We start from the raw sequence: 18,924 nt of genomic DNA, 5'->3' as shown, positions 1-18,924 counted from the left end.
GAGTACAGAGAACACACTACCATGATTTGGTATAAGATTAAGGCAAGAAAAATTAATGCTTGAACTAAAAGTAAAGACTAAAACATGAGGACTTTTTATGGACTAAAACTAGACTAAAATGTTTTTCAGTTTTTGTTGACGAAAACTAGACTAAAACTAAAAAGGGTAGAAATGACTAAAATGTGACTAAAATTAAAAGATATTTCTTCTAAAGACGAAGACTAAAATTTTAAAAATAGCTGCCAAAATTAACACTGATTCAGACTCTCTTCTCCAGTTTCTAAATGCTTGCACGTGCACTGTTCGGCACAGCATGACGTGATGACGGAGCAGCCTGCCATTGGTTGTCACAGCACAGTCACAATGCATTGTGAGATAAAAACAGACAATATGGCAGACGGCATAAGCCACTAGCTGCAGGAATGATTGAAAAATGGATTACAAAACTGATAAAAAGACCTTCAATATCAGGGTTACTGGTGTTGATTTTATCTTTAAGGACCCCAGAAAGTCACCCAAGTTCCAGGCTAGCTAGAAAATGTTCTGTTAGAGCTATGTAGTCGTGGATAGCGTAATTTGAGGTACAGTGAAGAAGGGCTTTCAGAGGAAGAAAACAAAAGAAATGACGATTTATGACTCAATAGTTATTTAACCTTGAATTACAGGTGCCTCTGCTTGTTCATATATGATAACATCGGACTATGGAGTTAATAAAAGAAGAGCAAAGAACCACATTGAAAGGCTTCTTGGTTGAAGAGATTTTTCCTCTCCTCAACAGTTTTTACAACAGTTTAATCTACTAACAGACTCCAGTAATAGTGAACAAAAGCAACAGCTGCCTGTCAAGCTCATGCTATGTTTCTCTCTTGGGCTGTGCATGCCTAACATATTATACGACTTGCTACTCTGATTGGCCAGTAATGAATTTGACAGCTACATGAATTGTTTTATTATTTCAATTGATTGGTAATCAGTGTGACAGAATATTTGTTCAACTGTCTTTCAAGAAAGTTCTGCTCTTCCCAAACACTATCTGTGGGTTGTTGACCAAACTGATTTGAAATATATTCCATGTCATGGATATCAGAAACAGTCTATCTGGTGTGTCAGGCATCTCAAACACCCTCTTGTTGTTGAGAATTTCACTACTGTTTAACTATTTGAGGTCAACATGGTGCTCTTTAATGGGGAATAATGTTGCTTCATCAATGAGCCAGATGAAGGTGTTTCTATAACAAAAATGATACTACTCAAAAAATCCCTGGCAGAGCTGCCTCACCTCCATCATCAAACATGATGTTTCACTAAGGACATCTACACAGCTCCAGCAGCTGTACAGTTCTGTAATCCATGCCATACCAATGCCAGCTAGCCCACGTGTTAGAAACATTCATGTTTATGTAAAATATTTAAAATGGCAGCTCCTTATGAAAGGAGGGGAGGTGGCAGACCTACCAGTTAGTTCTTAAAAAGACTTGAGCATTCAGGAGTCTGAGGCTAACGATCCTGGCATCACTTCAAAGCTCCTGATGAGAAGCACATGACCAAAGTCCTAATACCGCTTGTCACTGAGACATGCAGATGGTGTGATGAGAGAGGGAGTCAAGAGCTCTTGACTGAAACTGAACCTCTCACCCTAGCAGCAGAGGTTTTCCGTTGGTGGGGGGGTTTAGGGGGCTGTTTTTTCCTGGAGAGAGAGGGTGATGCTGTTCTCCCTTTCACTGGGAATGTATTGACTGAGGATCAAACTCTCAGCCTTCCAGCTGGACCCTGCTGCTGCACATCTCACTGCGTGGGGTTTAAACAAGGACACAAACACACCTGACGGCTGAGGTAAGACACACCCTGGATTTATTAACAAAACAGCTGCCTCATCTCCTAAGCTATCTAGTCAGTGTGGCTTGTTTTGTCTTTAGAGAATGCAACATCTCAAAGGTGTGTAAGATAGTTTACAAGACCTCTGCTGAACGCATTAAAGGTGGACTTGTTTCAGGACAGCCACAGGACTAAGATGACATTTCTGAGAGGAAATCTTCCATTCAGCAGCTGCTCTAGGTCTGTATGAAAAGAGTGGATGTTTTTAAGATAGGATAGACCTTTCTAAAGCTATGTTTTATCACTTTACTAGATTTTCATTCAAAATGCAAGCACTGCAGGAAAAAAAATTCTGGAATTTCATGTGGGTTTTGTTTTTTGTGAGTAAGATTTGTGGCAAATTCTGGAGAGAGGATGATGTTTAGCTTTTAGGTTTGATGTTGTGGTCTCCTACAGTCATTACTTGTCTGGAGCCTTGGTTCAAGCTGATCTAATCTAACAAAAATGCAAAGTAATTTTCCATAGAGTACAGACATCAAAAAGCTGTAAATGCAAACATGAGGAAATTTTTGAATCACATTAAATCTGTTCAACTGCTTCTGGTAAAGAGCAGGCACACTAGTAAAAGAGCTTTATCCGTTTCAAGATTGCTTGTTTAACTCAAATTTGATCAGCCATAGTTAAAAAGTAATCTATGATTAGTTTAAAAGCATCAACTTAAAAGAAATCTTTGGTTTTAGATCTTAAGATGTGGACTGTTGGTAACATATCAACAAGATGAAGTCTTGATCTGTTTAACACTATTTTTTTTTTTTTCATTTTCATTTTTTTCTGACATTGCATTTAATCTAAGAATCATTCTAATAACTAGCAATTTACAAAATGAACAATACATTAACTATCTGCTTTGCTTAAGTGGTGCTGACATACTGCACCTGAGTCATTATGAGCACTGACAATATGGAGACAGCTGGGGTCAAAGGGACACAAAGGTTGGTGACATCCCTTTAGTTTGGATGTTGAATGAAAATAAAACAACCTGATTGTAATTCATGCTGTGAAAAATTACTATTTGAACCTCTCTGGCTGAATCAAAATAAGATTTTCTTGATTATTTTATTTACAAGTTTAAGAGAGACGCAACAAAAAGGGTATTATCAACATCCTACTGCAAAATCGGTTATGCAAACCCCCAGTGCTTCTCAGTGCACATCATGGAAACAGCCTCCTTAATGCTAAATGAGCACATGTGGCACAAAGACAGTCTGGGTGTAGAGGAAGGGTCTTTACTGAGTGGTATTTGCTGTCGCAGCAGGATGCTCGACCACCATCACATAGTTGTGGGTGGACTGAATCCATCAAGATTACCAGAAGCACGCAACCAGACAATCATAGCCTCTCTCTGCTTGCTGGTTGAGTGTGTAATGGAGGAAGATATGTATAAATCATTGTATGAATCACCACATATGCTGAATAGGTGAGAGCAGGAGAAACATTTATGTTGGCTACAAGAACTCATTTCCAGTCGAGGTTTTCTAAACTTCATGGAAAAACAGTAAGAAAAAAAGAGCAGTGCTCACTGAAACTGATCACTCCAGGAACTCTCCATGCCCTTTAGCCATACATTGTTTCTGAAAAAAAACACCACTTAATCACTGTAATTTGAGACCTTTCCATGGATATATTTTCTCTTTGCTGTGTTTTTCATGATAATTCACTGCATCTCTACAAGTCCAACTTTGGATTAATTAAGTTTATTCATCTGACCATCAATCTCACAGGGGGTGATTATGTCTTGCATTAATATGAGACTCGGAAATTTCAGATACCAAGTTGTCTGCACTTTTCACATGTTGTGTTTCCGGTGATGACCTGCAATCAGAAGTTTTTTCCCACCTCACATGCAAATAACAGCCCATACATTACCTCCATGGCTCTTAGGCTTAACTATTCATATCTGTTTAGCTAGTGGCTAGGTATTTCTGCATGCAATGTACAGCAAAGCCACTGGCAACACAAATGAAAATTAATACAATGCAAATTATCCACAAGTCAAGAGGCTTGTGGAACATCTTTAGCATCTTTTCTCCCTTATTTTGTCATAAAAATGCTATTCATTGACATGATAAAAAATCTAACAAATAAATCTTGTGGGTGCTTATTAGATTAAAATGACAACTGAATTCAAGACGACAAACGAGCAAGTAAAGATGTTTCTTTAGGGAGCTGGTGTAAGGCTCCTTCATGTATATGACAGGAGCTAGTTCCTGTTTCAGAGCATTTTTACTTCCTTTATTCAAAGCCAAAATAGTACCATATGTATGGTCATTTGGAAGCCGAAAAACAAGCTCGCCACACTTTATGATTACTGGTGGACTACCATGGATTACATCAATTGACAGAGTGGACTTTATTGTGTGCCAGTGTGTGCAGAATTTACACTACCAAACCAAACTGGACGAAGGCACCTCAGACCACCTCCTCATGCAGGCTGAGCTTTTGGATATCAAATCATCCTCAGAATGCCCACTCTCTGCATTAAAAATTACTACTTAGTATCCAAAACAGGTGTTAATCCAAGCTAATACAAGGTATAAAGTGGATCATGAACTTGAAAGCAACAAGTATTGTATTTTGTTGATAATAAAGGTATAGCACTGTTGCCTCACAGCAAGAAGGTTCCTGGTTCTAATCCCAGCCAGACAGGGCCTTTATCTGGAGTTCACCTGTTCTGTGTATGCATGGGTTCTCCAAGTACCTACATTCATTCTGTTTCTTTACATCAGTCATGTGACTGGCTGGTGACCAGTCCAGGGTGTATTCCGTCTCTCATCCAATGACAGCTGGCACAGGCTCCAAGTTAAGAAACAACAAAGTTAGGCTTATTGGAATAGTTGTGAAGGACAGAAGCGGTCAAAGTTAAAGTTATGCAGTAGAAGGAGCTTAGGAGTACTTGCTTCAGTGATAAATCAGACGTGTCAAACTATCTCTAAGATAGTTTGGAAGGAACAAAAAAGCGTTTTACATGAGAACTTTACTTCTGGTACGTTAGAGTGAGTGAAGATTTAAGTGTGACTGTATCTGAAATACATACATACCGATGGGGTCTGATGAGTTGCTGCAAATCTTGCACCTGGAGCCTCTTACTATCTGGTTTAAAGCGTTAAAAAATGCTGGATGATGATTGTGTGAAACTTTCTGTTGTCATTTTCAAGAATTTAGATGTTTTCTGTGTGTATTTTAAGCTAGTTCCTGAGCTTACAGAGTTCTGCATGTCTGTTCCACTATGATGGAAGACACAAGCCAAAAGTAAATAAGCATTCCACTTCTTGGGCTGGAAGTCATTTTCTCAGAGTCATGATATCATAGTCTATCCTGTTTTTACTTCTTACCTCTTTTAACCTGTGTGGTTTTTTTTTACAGCTTACACTGGTTGCTCTCTTACTGACCAGTCTTCCAATAAAACCATGAGGGTCTTCCTCCTGCTTTGCCTGCTGGCACTGGGCAATGCCAAACCATACCAGCCAATCAACATCATGGACTACATGAAAAACTATGATGTCATGATGGCGGACTCAAGTGATGATGACGATGATGATGCCGATGATGCCAATGACGACGATGATTATGAAGATGAGAACTGTCCGGCTGGATGTCGTTGCTTACCCAGAGTGGTTCAGTGCTCCGACCAGGGTTAGAACAAACAGTATGCTCACGACTAATTAATGGTATCCACAAACCCTGAGTAATTAGTTTAATTACTAGAGGTCAACAACCAATTATCAGCCTTGCCAATTATTGGTGCCAATATTGGGTTTTGGCCAAATAATTTAAAAGGTGCACTACTTGGGCTCTGCTGCTCTGCTGAGTCTTCCTCTTTAGCTCTGTTTTCCTCTCCACTGTCTCACCTAATGCCCTGCATACAACACTGTCTGCTTGGCTGGATATCAAGGTTCAAGGTTCACTCTCTTATCCACGTGAAGGGCAATTTGTTGCATTCAAACATACATCCAGACAAATCATAAATACAGCATAAAAACACAATAGAAGCTCAAGAGACAGTGTGTAATAGGGCTGACAGCTTCAATTCGATTGGTCGATTAATTGATCGAAAAGCTTGAGGTCAACCAAGATCATCCTGGTCGGCGAATCCCCCCCCCCAAGACGCTGGTCTGGGGGCAAAAGCAAGTGAGCAGCTGAGAGAGAGATGCGCTACTGGGAACAGGAGCAATGCAGCTCTTGGAATTACAGGTAGAGAAGCACACAAAGCTACCAGAGTGGGATATTTTCTGATATTTTACAGCATTAATGCTCAGAAACAACACATCAACTCATCACAAAGTTACAGGCTGTTTGTATTGAAGTGGCACTGCTGAGTCTCTCTGCTCTGCCCTCCCTCACTGTATCAACTCCCGCGGTCAGTGTAATTCACCTGTCGGCAAATAGGCTGTGTAGTATAATCTCGTTTTATAATCTCCTTAAAGTGTTCACGTCAGCGTTAGCTTCTCTTACAGTCACACAGAAAGGAGAGGTGATAAAAGGCGATGTCAGCTGGTCATTAAGTCCCGACCAAGCGGCAACCTCTGGTCCTAAAAAATGAAGCCAATGTGGAAGTGCCAAAAATTGCTATACCACGACTGTCCGCTTGAGGCTGGCTGCAGGAAAACCAGAAGTTCCGTCTGCACACATGTTAAACAACCGGTTTTGAGACACAAAATAAACTGGTTTACAGCCTGGTTCAAAACACTAAACGTGTCTCATTAGCTAGTGTCTTATTGTGCTCCCACTGTACGGGGGGTGAATTCTTTTGTACCACGATTGTTTGGCCGATATTAAGGATGAAAACTGATTGGCGCATCTCATTTGATTGACAGATAGCTCGGTAGGCAGAGGCTCCGTTTCTGTCAACCGGAATGCTAGCTAGCAGGCTGACAGGAAGTTGCGCTTAGTGGGCGGGCGTTATGTTCGGCTGAGACCGCGATTTCAATATGGAAGCCTCCACGAATGGGCTTCAAAAGCCATTTTGGCCAGTCTATTGTAAGCAGACGACTGACGTCACACGTGGTTTGTCCAATTCTTTCTACAGTCTATGGTCCTGACGAGTGAACTTTTTTCCTCTCATCTCCGTAAATAAATGCTGCATGCTGCCTGCTTTATGCTCGTAAATGACACAGTGCGGACTGAATCATGTGATCCTGTTATTAGTTACCATTACAAACGAATGAAAAATGATGATCTGAGGTTATTTTTTAGGATGTATGAGTTTAAAGAGTTACCGCGCCGAGATCACGGAGATTAAAGGCAGGTGTGCGCTGATCGTCTCTCAATTAATTCTATTATATAGTAAGATGTGACGAGCCGAAAAGATATATTAATGCTTCCAAAGGTTTGTTACGTTCATTTTAGGATCATTTAGAGTACCAAGAAGGTGCAATGAGGAGCCTGGATGGATTGAATTAGTCCCCAACTAGGTAACTTTTTATAATGAATGAAATTTTTTTACCTGAACAACCAATCGATTAGTTGGTGCCTGGGTGCGATTTTGGTCGACCAAGTTTTTCTTTGGTTGACTACAGCCTTAGTGTGTAATACAACAATAAACATACATAGAGAGAAATAACACAGGTACACATTTAATCATTTAAAAAGCCAACAGCATTAGGGACAAATGAGTTTTTTAGCCTTTTTGTCCTTCATGCTAGCAAGCTGAATCTGCAACCAGACAGTAGCACCTTTGACTCAGAAAACAGAGGATGGCTGTGATTATACAAGATCAACTGGACCTTTTTTGAGGATCCTGACTTAGTACAACTGAGTTAGGTTATTTATGGTGGAACTAGAAATTTTGCCACAGGTTCCTAAAATGCCCTGCAATCTGTGGCAATGTCATACGAATAAGAGTCATCAACACTAAAGCCTTGTTAGCATTAACACAATGCATCCCCCTTCCATTTTCCTGCTGTTTACACTGTACTGTTTCTACTTATGACAGTGCTAAACTGTTTGTTTTGCTCTCTTCTTCCATCAGTTTTCAATCACTGCTGTTATTTGATGCTGACATGCACAAGCTATAATCAAGCACTCGCTCGTTAGCGGCTGATCTATTAAATCATTCTCTTCTTTAACTAAAACTTAGCTTAGCTTAGCCTCTCTCGTCATGGCCTCTTTTTATGCCTCCCCCTCTCTCTCTCTTCTGCCCTATGGTGCCAAATGTTTAATTTTTTTCATTGTCTTTCACCGATAGTGGTGCATGTTTTCAGTGTTCAGTGGTGCTACCAGTTAATACATTCATCATCTGCAAAAGGTGAACAATTTTCAGAAATAAAAACTCCCCTTTATTGCAGTTGAATAAATTCAAAATTCAATACAGGTCGACCCCTATAAAATCCCCTGTGCTGGGCTCTATTCTAGTGCTCAGGAATGTCTCTTTTCAAACCAAATACTGGGTTTACAATAACTGTTGTATGAACACAGAAAGTGGAAAGCCTTTATTTGAATCCAATTTAAAAGTTCCCTATTTCTGATTATAAGTTTGTATTGGGGTCAATTCTACTTTTTTAAATTTGTCTACAAACCCTAAGAAAAGGACACAAAACAACTGTGTGCTGGTGTCTAAATTGTTATCCTTTCCTAACCCCTAAATGAATTGGTGCAGAAAGGGCTGAAATCGACACTTTAATTAAAACAAAATGATTTGTTTTCCTGGACTGTGGATGCATCTCTGTTATTTCCAGTTGAGAAAATGGCTGAGGCCCCTCTGGCACCTGCACAAGCTGTAGTAGCATGCACTGGCTGTAGTTTGCTGCCAAAGTAGAACCTGCTTAAAGTTATCAATGATTGGGTGAAGAATTTATGGAAACGCTAAGACAGTTTCCCTTGGAAGGACTGTGGATTCACTGGACTTGAAGAAAATGTTCTGTGTTGCATTACTGTGTGTGACTGAAAGTGGTTAAAAAAGCTAAATGGAGTGGTTTTTCACAGTCTTTTCTGCAAAATATCCTCTTGAATATTTCAAAACTGCCACAGCAATCAAATAAATCAATGTCATCTTTAAACAAAAATCTTAAAAAGAGCCTTCTAAAGCAGTTTTACATATTTGCTTGAAGTTTTTTATTCATCATTTTGGTTCCCCACATCACCCTCCTTACCTGTACATGTACTTGTAAATGCATAGCACATGCATTTTGTTAATCAGTTCTAATTTTCACACCATTTGACCTACACCTAATTGTAGCATTGTTTAAGCAATTGATTTTTGACCAACAGGTCAGATCTCTGTTCCAGAGAAGATTCCTGACGACACTGTGATGCTCGACCTACAGAACAATGATATCACTGAGATCAAGGAGGATGACTTCAAAGGCCTCCACAAGCTCTGGGTAAGATATAAATTCACAAGTGGTCTAATGTGCACGTAGTAATTAGTGCCTCACACATCAGCATTAAACCGCCATCTGGCATATCTGATGTTAAAGATGTAAAGAATGAGATCATTCCATCATATGAAAACAAAGTACCAGAGAAAATCAATTCCAGTCACATCACTATTGTGTCCTAATCTTCTAATTAGAATGCCCCAAAAGATAAACAGATGGTGTCAACACATCACTACAGTACAGTTCAGTTTGCAACAATAAAACACCAAAAAGCATGTCTTTCTCACAAACTATTTGGCGATAAAACTACTATTCAAAAAGGGACAGAAAATCAGCAGAGAAGCAGCAGAAGCTAAAGTCATCTGTCAACACAGGATGCATTCAGCAGTAATGTGTTAGGCTTGTTCATGTTAAGAAGATGTGGTTTTTAAGTCATAAATATGCATACGTCTACATACAGACATAGTGTAACATAGGTAATTATGCAGCCCATGAAGACAGCTGGATTGGCACAGAGTAAGTGGTAGGTCTGTTTTTATCAGATGTGCGTGAGAAAAGTAAATGAAAAACATCACTTCAACGCCTCCTATGTACACAAATGTTACAGTTATACAAGCAACTGTTCAAGGCTGTAATTTTGTTTCATTTAACTGCAGCAAACACTCACAAACACCAGATGCATTGTAGTTTAAATTGCAAAATGCCTTTTTACAACACAGCTACTGCTGGCGAGCTAACAGTGACAGATTGTTTTCAACTCATATGCTATTTTGTTTTTTGTACCTAGGTGTAGTACAGTGCTTTAAATCCCTGCTATTTGAACGTCATGTTTGGGCTCAATTCATTTCAGTCTGGCTTTTTTTCTGAGGGAGCATTAAAATCAGATAAGAGCCAAGACAAAGTGGATAAATGAGAATCTAGAACAGCAGTGGGAAACTGGTGACCTTGGGGCCACACGTGGCCCTCAACCTTACTCAATGCATTCCACAAGTCAATCCCAGATTTCAAGAAATTGCCAACATGCATTATTTGACATCCCTGCGGCTGCAGGAAGATCCTGACATGGATTAACTGAAGTTTTTGGAAAGTGACAGTAAAGCCTCTGATTAATCACGATTAGAAGACTTTAGTGCACTTATTGTAGATCATAGTTAATCAAAATTAATTAATTAATTGCCCTAGTAGAAACATGGTCAAATTTGCCATGAAATAAAGAAAATTAGAAACAAATCTGTATTATCTTTGATTTTTCATGTTCAGTTCATGAAATAAAAGATAGAATCAACCATAATATCTGCTGTATACATTTTTGTATAGTTAAAAACCCAGGAGATAACAATACACTTTAAAGAGAACATCAAGGGTTACAAGGTAAATTATGGTGACCACATTTTACTATTTACTCATGTTTCCCTCCCAACCAAAAATGTCAATCCTCTAAAGGCACAAGAAAACAGACAGATTCACTCAAGCTCATCAGCATTTAAGAGCACTGACCTTGCAGCTGGGTCTGTGTTTAATCCACTCAGGATTTCACAACTGGAAAAAAGACATCAAGAGCAAAAAATTCAAGTTTAAACTTTACTGTTACAAAACTAACAGTGAAAACATTCTGCAACCACTGCGCTGCTAATAAAGCGGCCTGTTTTTAAGTGAAGGAAAAAAACACTTTAACACCTGTAAGTAATGATGCATTATGCATATTGTATCTATTAACTTTTATTTGGATTCCTTTCTCCCATAACAGGGCCTGTTTTTAATCAACAATAAGATCACTAAGATTCATCCAAAAGCCTTCAAAAACCTGCCCCATCTCAGACTGCTGTACCTCTCTTACAACCTACTGACTGAGATCCCTGAAAACCTGCCTCCCAATGTGGTCGAGCTACGCTTTCATGAAAACAAGATCAGCAGAATCCAGAAGGATGCTTTTAAAGGCCTGAAGAAACTCCATGTGCTTGGTAAGATCAAGTTTAGGTACTTATATCACATTTACAATAACCTCTGTCTAGACCATGTTAGGCACTGCTATAACAAAGCCGTCAATATCTGAGACAGATATCATTTCCAGAAAACTGAAACTCAGAATTTATTTTTCAACATTAACGGGTAACTAAACCCTTGAGGAAAATGTGGGATTTAATAGAACTATAAATCAGTTAGGGTTTAAATCTTGACAACGGAGCACAAAGTTTTAAAATTCTATGTTTTGTGAAATGTGTAAAAATGTGAGTAGTGACTGCCTTCTACATGTTAAAATCATTAATTGCAACTGAATTATTTTCAAAAGTTTCCACAGGCTAATCTGGTGGTCTGTGATGTACTTGGTGCCATCTGTCATCACCACAGAGCTCAACAACCCCCCCCTGTTTTAAATTTGCACTCCACCAACTGGAGACATTGCTGTGACACTCAAGGATTGTGGGGAATGTAGTGCTGTTGACTGTGACTGGGAATAAACCAGGTTTTTATCTGAATTAAGTGGATAAAATACAAACTCATGACTTTGACATGATCAAATATTCTTGACATGCCTTTGTTATTTAATTTTAATCACCTTTTGTTAGAAAAAAACAGTTGAATATGATTCTAGAATAGGGAAGAGTATTGAAAGCTAAGACCGGGACCAACATATCCGATACCTAATTGACCAAATTACAACACAGATATGGATACTTCACGTTTTGATACCCTGCCACCCAATGAAAGGCAAGACATACATTTTGGAAGTTACCCCAGTTTCCTTTTACATCCCATGTTTGACCGGGACCTTATAAAGATATTTCTGCAAATCATTTATGTTACCCACTACCCAGGAAGCTTTTATTTCACACTGACTTTCAACACACATGATTTCTAGAGGTATTTTTTTAAATTCCAGGGTAGATAAATCTCCATTAAAACTCTGGGGTAAAACACCAAATAATAGCCTGGGCGTTTATTTGTCTCAATCACTGAGCAGACCAGGCGTTTATTTGGAACCAGGCAGCTATTTGGAACAGGCGTTTAATTCTTTTCTTACAAAAACCTTGCTGAGCAAATATTGGAAAAATATGGTAAATTTAATCAAACTACTTATTTACACCAGTATGAATATCACTTTTACATTTTTAAGACAAGATTACAGTACCATAGTTATATTTTTGTCTTCTTCTGTCAACTCAACACTCTCTAAACACTTTAAATACTGGTAAGGAGCTAAACAAACACAAAGTTGACAACAGACAGTTTAAAGTTAATGTCGTACTTTTTATTTTTTGGCTGCACCAGGGCATGGCGCTGCTATCTCACTTGAGAAAACCAGCAAGAGACAGGGGTGCCCCAGCCAATGAGGAGGCTAGCACTCGCAGCCAATTAGGCTCAGGCCAGAGGGAGCATTCCCATTGGCCACTGTAGCTTCCGTATCTCAGCTCAGTGATAAGTTGATTCAACAGCGGAATTATGGTGGTGTTCGGTCCTGTGGAGAATTTGTTCATGATGAGATGAAGTGTTTTCGTGCCTATGATTCGGCCATTGATTTCAGTGGAAAAGCAGAACAAAATCACTCCGTGAGCGCTTTGCCACCGAGAGTATTAAATTCAGCGGACATTAATTAATTAATTAATTAATATTAATTGGGACCTGGCAATTATTTGGTGTTTTACGGTAGTTACTTTTTGAGTTTAACCTTTTTAATTCATTAAAATCCTGTCAGTCATTGCTTTACCAAGACAGTTTAATGATTAATCATTTTCAAAGATTTGTCATGAAGGTCAACAGATATGTAGACATAAACTATAAACATTTCTAGCACTCACTGAAGCTCCTGGAATGAATATGCTCTATACTGTCATAACAGATTAATGATCATTAATAACTGTGCTTATCCAAACAGAACTTGGTGCAAACCCTCTTGCCAACAGTGGGATTGAACTTGGGGCATTTAATGGTTTGTCAACCCTGTACGTTGGTATGGCAGAAGCCAAGCTTACGGCTGTACCAAAAGGTAGAGTATCAATCAGTTCAAGCTACAACAACTCAAACAAGTAAACGGTTACTTTTTGCAGCTTCTTCGATCACATACTTTGTTTAAAAGTCATGATTTACAAAAAAAAATCCTTTAGTATGTATTATCTTGGTTGTTTTTTGGTAATGTTTGGTGTGTTTTGAATTTACCAGACCTCCCATCGTCCATCACACAACTGAGCCTTGACTACAACAAGATTGCTAAGGTGGAGATAGAAGACTTCATCAGATACAAAAACCTGCAATGGTGATTAGCAGCCAAATTTTATCCCATAGACTTACATTTTGAGATATATATTTAACAATACATACGCTATCCATTCAGCTGTACAAGCCTTAAACTAAAATTTATTTCATTAGTCCTCTTCTGTCATTTTCACAGTGCAGTTGCTTTGTTCCTGTGTAGCTTGGAATGGTAAATTTGTATGCGAAAATTTTCTTGCAGGCTAGGACTTGGTTTTAACCAAATAAAATACGTAGAAAATGGCAGCCTTGCAAGCATTCCAAACATCCGTGAAGTCCACTTGGACCACAACCGTCTGAGGAAGATTCCACCAGGCCTCAACTCCCTGCGCTATCTCCAGGTGAGATACAGAATTTGTAGTTTTGGTCAAAAACAGGAAAACTGAAGTGCATTTTTCAAATAACTGGAAACACAAGAATCAACAAGAACCAACCCTAAGGTGCAAACATTAAAATGGCTTTCTTTTCGAGGTATGATGGTTAAACCGGGTGTACACTGTGTGATTTTCCTCCGATTCAGCCACAAATTTTGAGTCGTACGACTCACTTTGAAGTCGGGTGACTTTCAATCAGATCGGGCGCCGTTTGTCGTGCTGTGCATGGGGGGGTGCAACAGCCAACCACGGCCCAACTATGACCTGACGACCTGCTCTAGACTGGTCAGAAGGATTTCTGGCATGTTTGATATTTTAGTTGTATGACTCCAGACACTTCACAGTGAGAGCAGAAACGCAAGTAGAATGAAAAACTTTGGGGGATTATTTTCCTTTGTAAACTGTCAGACAACGTCCTAAATTACCATGACAACAGCTGGAATGAATTTCGGATGCACCCTGCTATGATAAAGGCAATAAGCAGGCAGGAAATATTTCTACTCGTAAACCTGCAGCTGACATGGATGGTGATGCTGTTTGTGTGTGTGGGATAGAGAGAGATATCGAGAGAGAGCGAGAGAGAGAGAGAGAGAGAGAGAGAGAGAGAGAGGGAGAATATGACTGGAAATACTTCAACCTCAATATGAGACATTTTAAAAAGGAAATTCTGCAGATTTCTGTCAGTATGTCCCGACTTCACTCATATAGTGTGAGCACTCAGGTCGATAGCGATTTAGTCGCACAGTGTGAGTTGACATTTTACCATGCCTGTCATATGGTCGGCTTGAAATCGCACAGGGTACACCCGGCATTGGCCAGCTAAACGGCTTGATTAAAATTTGCCAGCACAAGATCTATGCTCTTTGCCTGTCATAAGTAGTTAGCAGTTAGCATATCGTAGGAACAATGCAAAATGGCAGTATTTACAATAACAAAATGGAAATAACGCTGTATGTAGGCTGTTAAGGGTTATACTCATGTTTAACTTCTCAACTGACCTGATGAGTTACCACATAAGGCATGACATTAATCTGCAAAGTGGAATAAAGGCTGGCAGAGCTAGCTGCTAACTTTTGCCATGCTCTACCCAGCACACCAGTCTAACGCCATATACTCACTAACACAGTGACCCTGTGATGAATATGACTGAGACAACACTGAGATTTTATGTAATAAATGAATCGAGACCACAGATTGTTCAGCACATTCTTAAAATCATATCATATTAATATTTTGCTTTCTAATGTGAAGTACAAAGCTTTGAAATGTCCAACTTTAGAGTTTTAACTCAGACTATTGCAATTTTTCTCTCCTTGTTTTTAGGATGTGACTTGAAGTTCACAAAGGAGTAGTTATACAGAATAGAAAAGTTGATCAAAGTTGGTTTGTTGACAAGGCAGGACACACTGATTAAAATCCATCTTCTTGTCTCTCTAGGTGATTTACCTTCATGGAAATAAAATCAGCAGTGTGGGAATCAATGACTTCTGTCCCATTAATCCCAGCGCCAAGAAGAACCTATATACAGGCATCAGTCTGTTTGCCAACCCAGTTAAATACTGGGAAATCCAACCAGCCACCTTTAGGTGTGTGAGTGGAAGGAGAGGGGTTCAGCTAGGGAATTTTAGAAAGTAGGAGCTAGAAACAACTGTTCTAAAAGCTCTTAAAATCTGCCTATAGCATTAAAATATAAGGAAGTAGCTGGAAATAATGCTGAATTATTAAAAATTAAAAACTGTCTTCCTTAGAGTAAGCTCTTTAAGAGATGACAAAAGTATTTTGATTTCTATCAAGTTTTAATATACATTTTAAAATGTCTGTTCAATTTAGGAAAAGAAAAATTCTCAGACATGAGACTTAACATTGAAAACAAATCTATAGTCTTCATGTTGAAGCAGACAGTATTGCTGGGGTGAGGAAAACCCTAAACAACTGTACATAAAAAAGAGTCAGCACCAGATCCCTGCCTTTCTTTGCTGAGTATGATTTGTAAGTGGATCCTTAACACTTGTTCGTTGCAGGAATAAAGCGCCACCTTATGGCCAATCCTGAAGCAAAACCACACAATGACTTCCACCGCATTTAATGAGGCACAGATGAATAAAATTAGTCTTTGTTACACTTCTGAAAGAACAATATTTTCTGTATAGAATCATTATTTGTGAGCTGAGTAACAGATGAGGCCCAAAGGACAACTTTAACTTAAGTTAGCAGAGTTACTGAACGAATAATGCTGGCATTACTTAGTGCAATAAGACACTTTAAATTTTGTCTTTATGTGGATGTTTTATATTATCTCATTGCATGACTGTACTGTTTTTATTTAGAAGCTGAAAGCTTCATGCCAGACTGGATTGTACATTGGCCTTGATTTAACCCACAGAATTACTTTTTAAATGAACGTTTTAAATGAACTATAGCAACCAGGTTATTATTAAAATTGTAAGATGGGAATGTAATTCTCAGTGTGGAATGTCGGAGAGTATGTTTCAAACCAACATGTTTCATCCCGATATCTCTCATGTGAGTGGTGCTATATTTATTAAGGTTGTCTTCAATAAAACCTTGAACACCTCCCCATATACGTCTTTACTTTTTATCAGTCTGTCATCTATTAGAAAGCTATGATACACAACTGACAAAAAAAACAATGGAAGGGTGCCACAGACTACAAAAAAATAATAAAAAATGTCACAGAAGTGTATGAAAAGTAAACACTACATTCCCAACTGGTGGTTTAATCTTTCTTGATTTGAAGTGAATGCCTCATAAGAGCTGTGACTAAACTGTTATAGAAAAGAAAGGCCATTATTTTTCTGTGAGCATGTACTTCCTGAAAATGTGTCCCAAAGTCATTCAACATCCTTTAAAAGGCTTTTTGGTGAAAGCAGCTCATTTTGTTTTCAAGCAAAGGGAGCAACATCTAAAAGTCTTTCCTCCAGCTCAGATCTTAAGTGCACGGAGTAAAAAACAGACCTTAGGATTGAAAATTTTAAGCTTTTGTAATTTTCTGGCCTTTGAAGGCTGAAAGATATGAAGGGAGGAGACCTAAAATAACCTTGTAGGTAAGGGAAGGTCTGTATTCAAGTCAACTGTAAACAAAAAAGACCATCCGCCATGTCCCTCAACAATGGGTGAGGGATTTAAAGTTAGCTATAAAACTCAAAGCTCCATGATAAATGGTGTCCAGAGCATGTGAGCTTTGAGATAGTCTGGCACAGAAAGAGAAGTGTTAGCAACTAGCTGGTATTTGGACTCAAAAGAAGGGCAAAATTTGCCACTGGAAAAAACAGTTTTAATTTTAACCTTTTCACCAGATGCTAAAATGAGTAAAACAGAAATGCAGCAATTAAAACACAAAAATATCAAACTCCAACTCCAACTGAGCTCGAACTACAAAGCATTTTAAAAGGATAAGTTTAGATGTTTCAGAAAAAAAGAGGTAAATCTCATATTTAAGAGAAGATTGAAGCAACAAATGTTGGCAGACAACTTTAACTGCATTCAGCTGTTTAAAACAGAGAGCTTTTCATCCATTGTTTCCTAATCCATTCCCCCTCATCCCCTATCAAAGTCATACTTGAGGCTTCTACGAGGCTTGAGCTGTGATAACATCTTTACATAACATTTAAATATAACAGCTTCTGCCAAACAATTTCCTCAGTAAAAATAGTTTAATCATGTTCCCCTACACGCCCCTCTAAGTGAAAAAACTGTGTGTAAACAGTTAAGCTTCTGCACCAGCAGATGTCACTGCACACTCATAAGTTAAGGGCTGTTGTCTTTGATTCACTGGGAGTCTGGGAAATGAAACCAATGAAGAAATTACAACACACAGAAAGATAATTTGGCTTTCTTGACCATAACTCTACTATTCAACAGCCATTTGGTAGTACTGAGGACAATTTTGTCTTATTTTTTACATTACCAATATGTCAACTCTATAAGCGCAAACTAAATGAGAAACTTTACTGTAGCCAGTCTCATTCCAAAGTAGTTAAAATAAAAGAGGTAATGAATGTTCATCGTAAGTATTAGAATAACAGGTACTTCAACTGACTGTTTGTGCCATATATTTTTCTAAATAGCTCCACACTTTCATCACAAAGAATTAAAGCTTACAAAGATTTAGCAGGAAATTTTAGGGATATTTACTTAAATGTAAAAAATGAAAAAAAAAAGAAAAAAGGCTTGAGCAAAGTATTTTAGTGTCATTCTAAAACATTAAGTCAAATGTAACCTAATCCAGGACTTCTGTCTTGTTTAATTCAGTCCTCCAGAACCTTCACTGAAAATTAATGATAATAGACACTGACTGGTGGGAATTCTTATTAAAGACTAATAGGACAAAAAATACCAAACAGGTACAGTTCTATTCTTTTTCCAGCTTGGCTGTATCTCAGTCATATTTCTAACACCTGGATCAAAACTAGGCTCATATGGAGCTCTTCTATCTCTATTCAGCAGCTTTGTCTTTTTTCAATTTCAGAGCATGACTATTTGATTTCACGCTCAGATTTTGTTATGCTTTTCCCAAAAACCTCTGCCCTTTTGAAAGGCTGTAAAAAATGTGAACATGAAATCAATACGTCATGCTCTCACATTCAAAGACCAAACCTTTGCATAAAGATAAGGATGATAAAAGATTTTCATATCTTTAAAAACAAGCTATAGCCAACTGGTACTTAACCTGACATGTATCCTCAAGGCCTGTTTATGACACAGTAAAGGTGTTGCATATCTTAATTATGTGGTGGACATAAAATAAAATACAGAAGGCACTGTGACTAGCATGAACCTAATCAGTTCACTTTTTGGAAAACTTTGATTTCCCACCTTTTTTATCCTAACCCATCCACACACAGCAATGTGTACACTATGGTGTGTAAAGTCAAGTGTAGAAACAGTTATCAATAACAAAAGACTCATAGAAATCACTGCCAATATCAAAAACAGAGAAATTTCAGACTTTGCTGCACTTTAAGGTCAATTTTCCATGTTCACTTTGTCATGAGCTGCAGTATTACTGATATAATGATGTTTTTTTTGGCTTGCACTTTAAGACTTAGAATAATGTTGTCTAGTGGAGCCATATCAGCACTTTCAACTTT

At 38.4% G+C, this 18,924-nt stretch overlaps 2 protein-coding genes across 3 annotated transcripts in view; one reads left to right on the top strand and one right to left on the bottom strand.

The window, feature by feature from the left end:
• LOC121506790 (centromere protein P) overlaps positions 1-18,924 on the bottom strand; it is a 133,438-nt gene that overhangs the window by 58,424 nt on the left and 56,090 nt on the right. The window lies entirely within an intron of this gene.
• On the top strand, positions 1,745-15,500 carry aspn (asporin (LRR class 1)). 2 transcript variants are annotated; one of them, XM_041782659.1, is made up of 8 exons: positions 1,745-1,833; positions 5,239-5,508; positions 9,082-9,194; positions 10,939-11,152; positions 13,066-13,176; positions 13,350-13,443; positions 13,642-13,780; positions 15,251-15,500. In XM_041782659.1, the coding sequence occupies exons 2-8, from the start codon at positions 5,283-5,285 to the stop codon at positions 15,446-15,448; spliced, it is 1,095 nt and encodes a 364-aa protein (XP_041638593.1). In that variant the 5' UTR covers positions 1,745-1,833; positions 5,239-5,282; the 3' UTR covers positions 15,449-15,500. The 2 variants fall into 2 exon arrangements, with proteins under 2 accessions (XP_041638593.1, XP_041638594.1); XM_041782660.1 differs by lacking the exon at positions 1,745-1,833 and adding an exon at positions 1,950-2,055.

This window comes from Cheilinus undulatus, linkage group 3 (assembly GCF_018320785.1).
Source record: "Cheilinus undulatus linkage group 3, ASM1832078v1, whole genome shotgun sequence".
In the NCBI taxonomy this organism is placed as follows: Eukaryota; Metazoa; Chordata; class Actinopteri; order Labriformes; family Labridae; genus Cheilinus; species Cheilinus undulatus.
The sequence above is the reverse complement of the archived record's forward strand: the minus strand, read 5'-3'. Positions and strand labels throughout refer to the sequence as shown.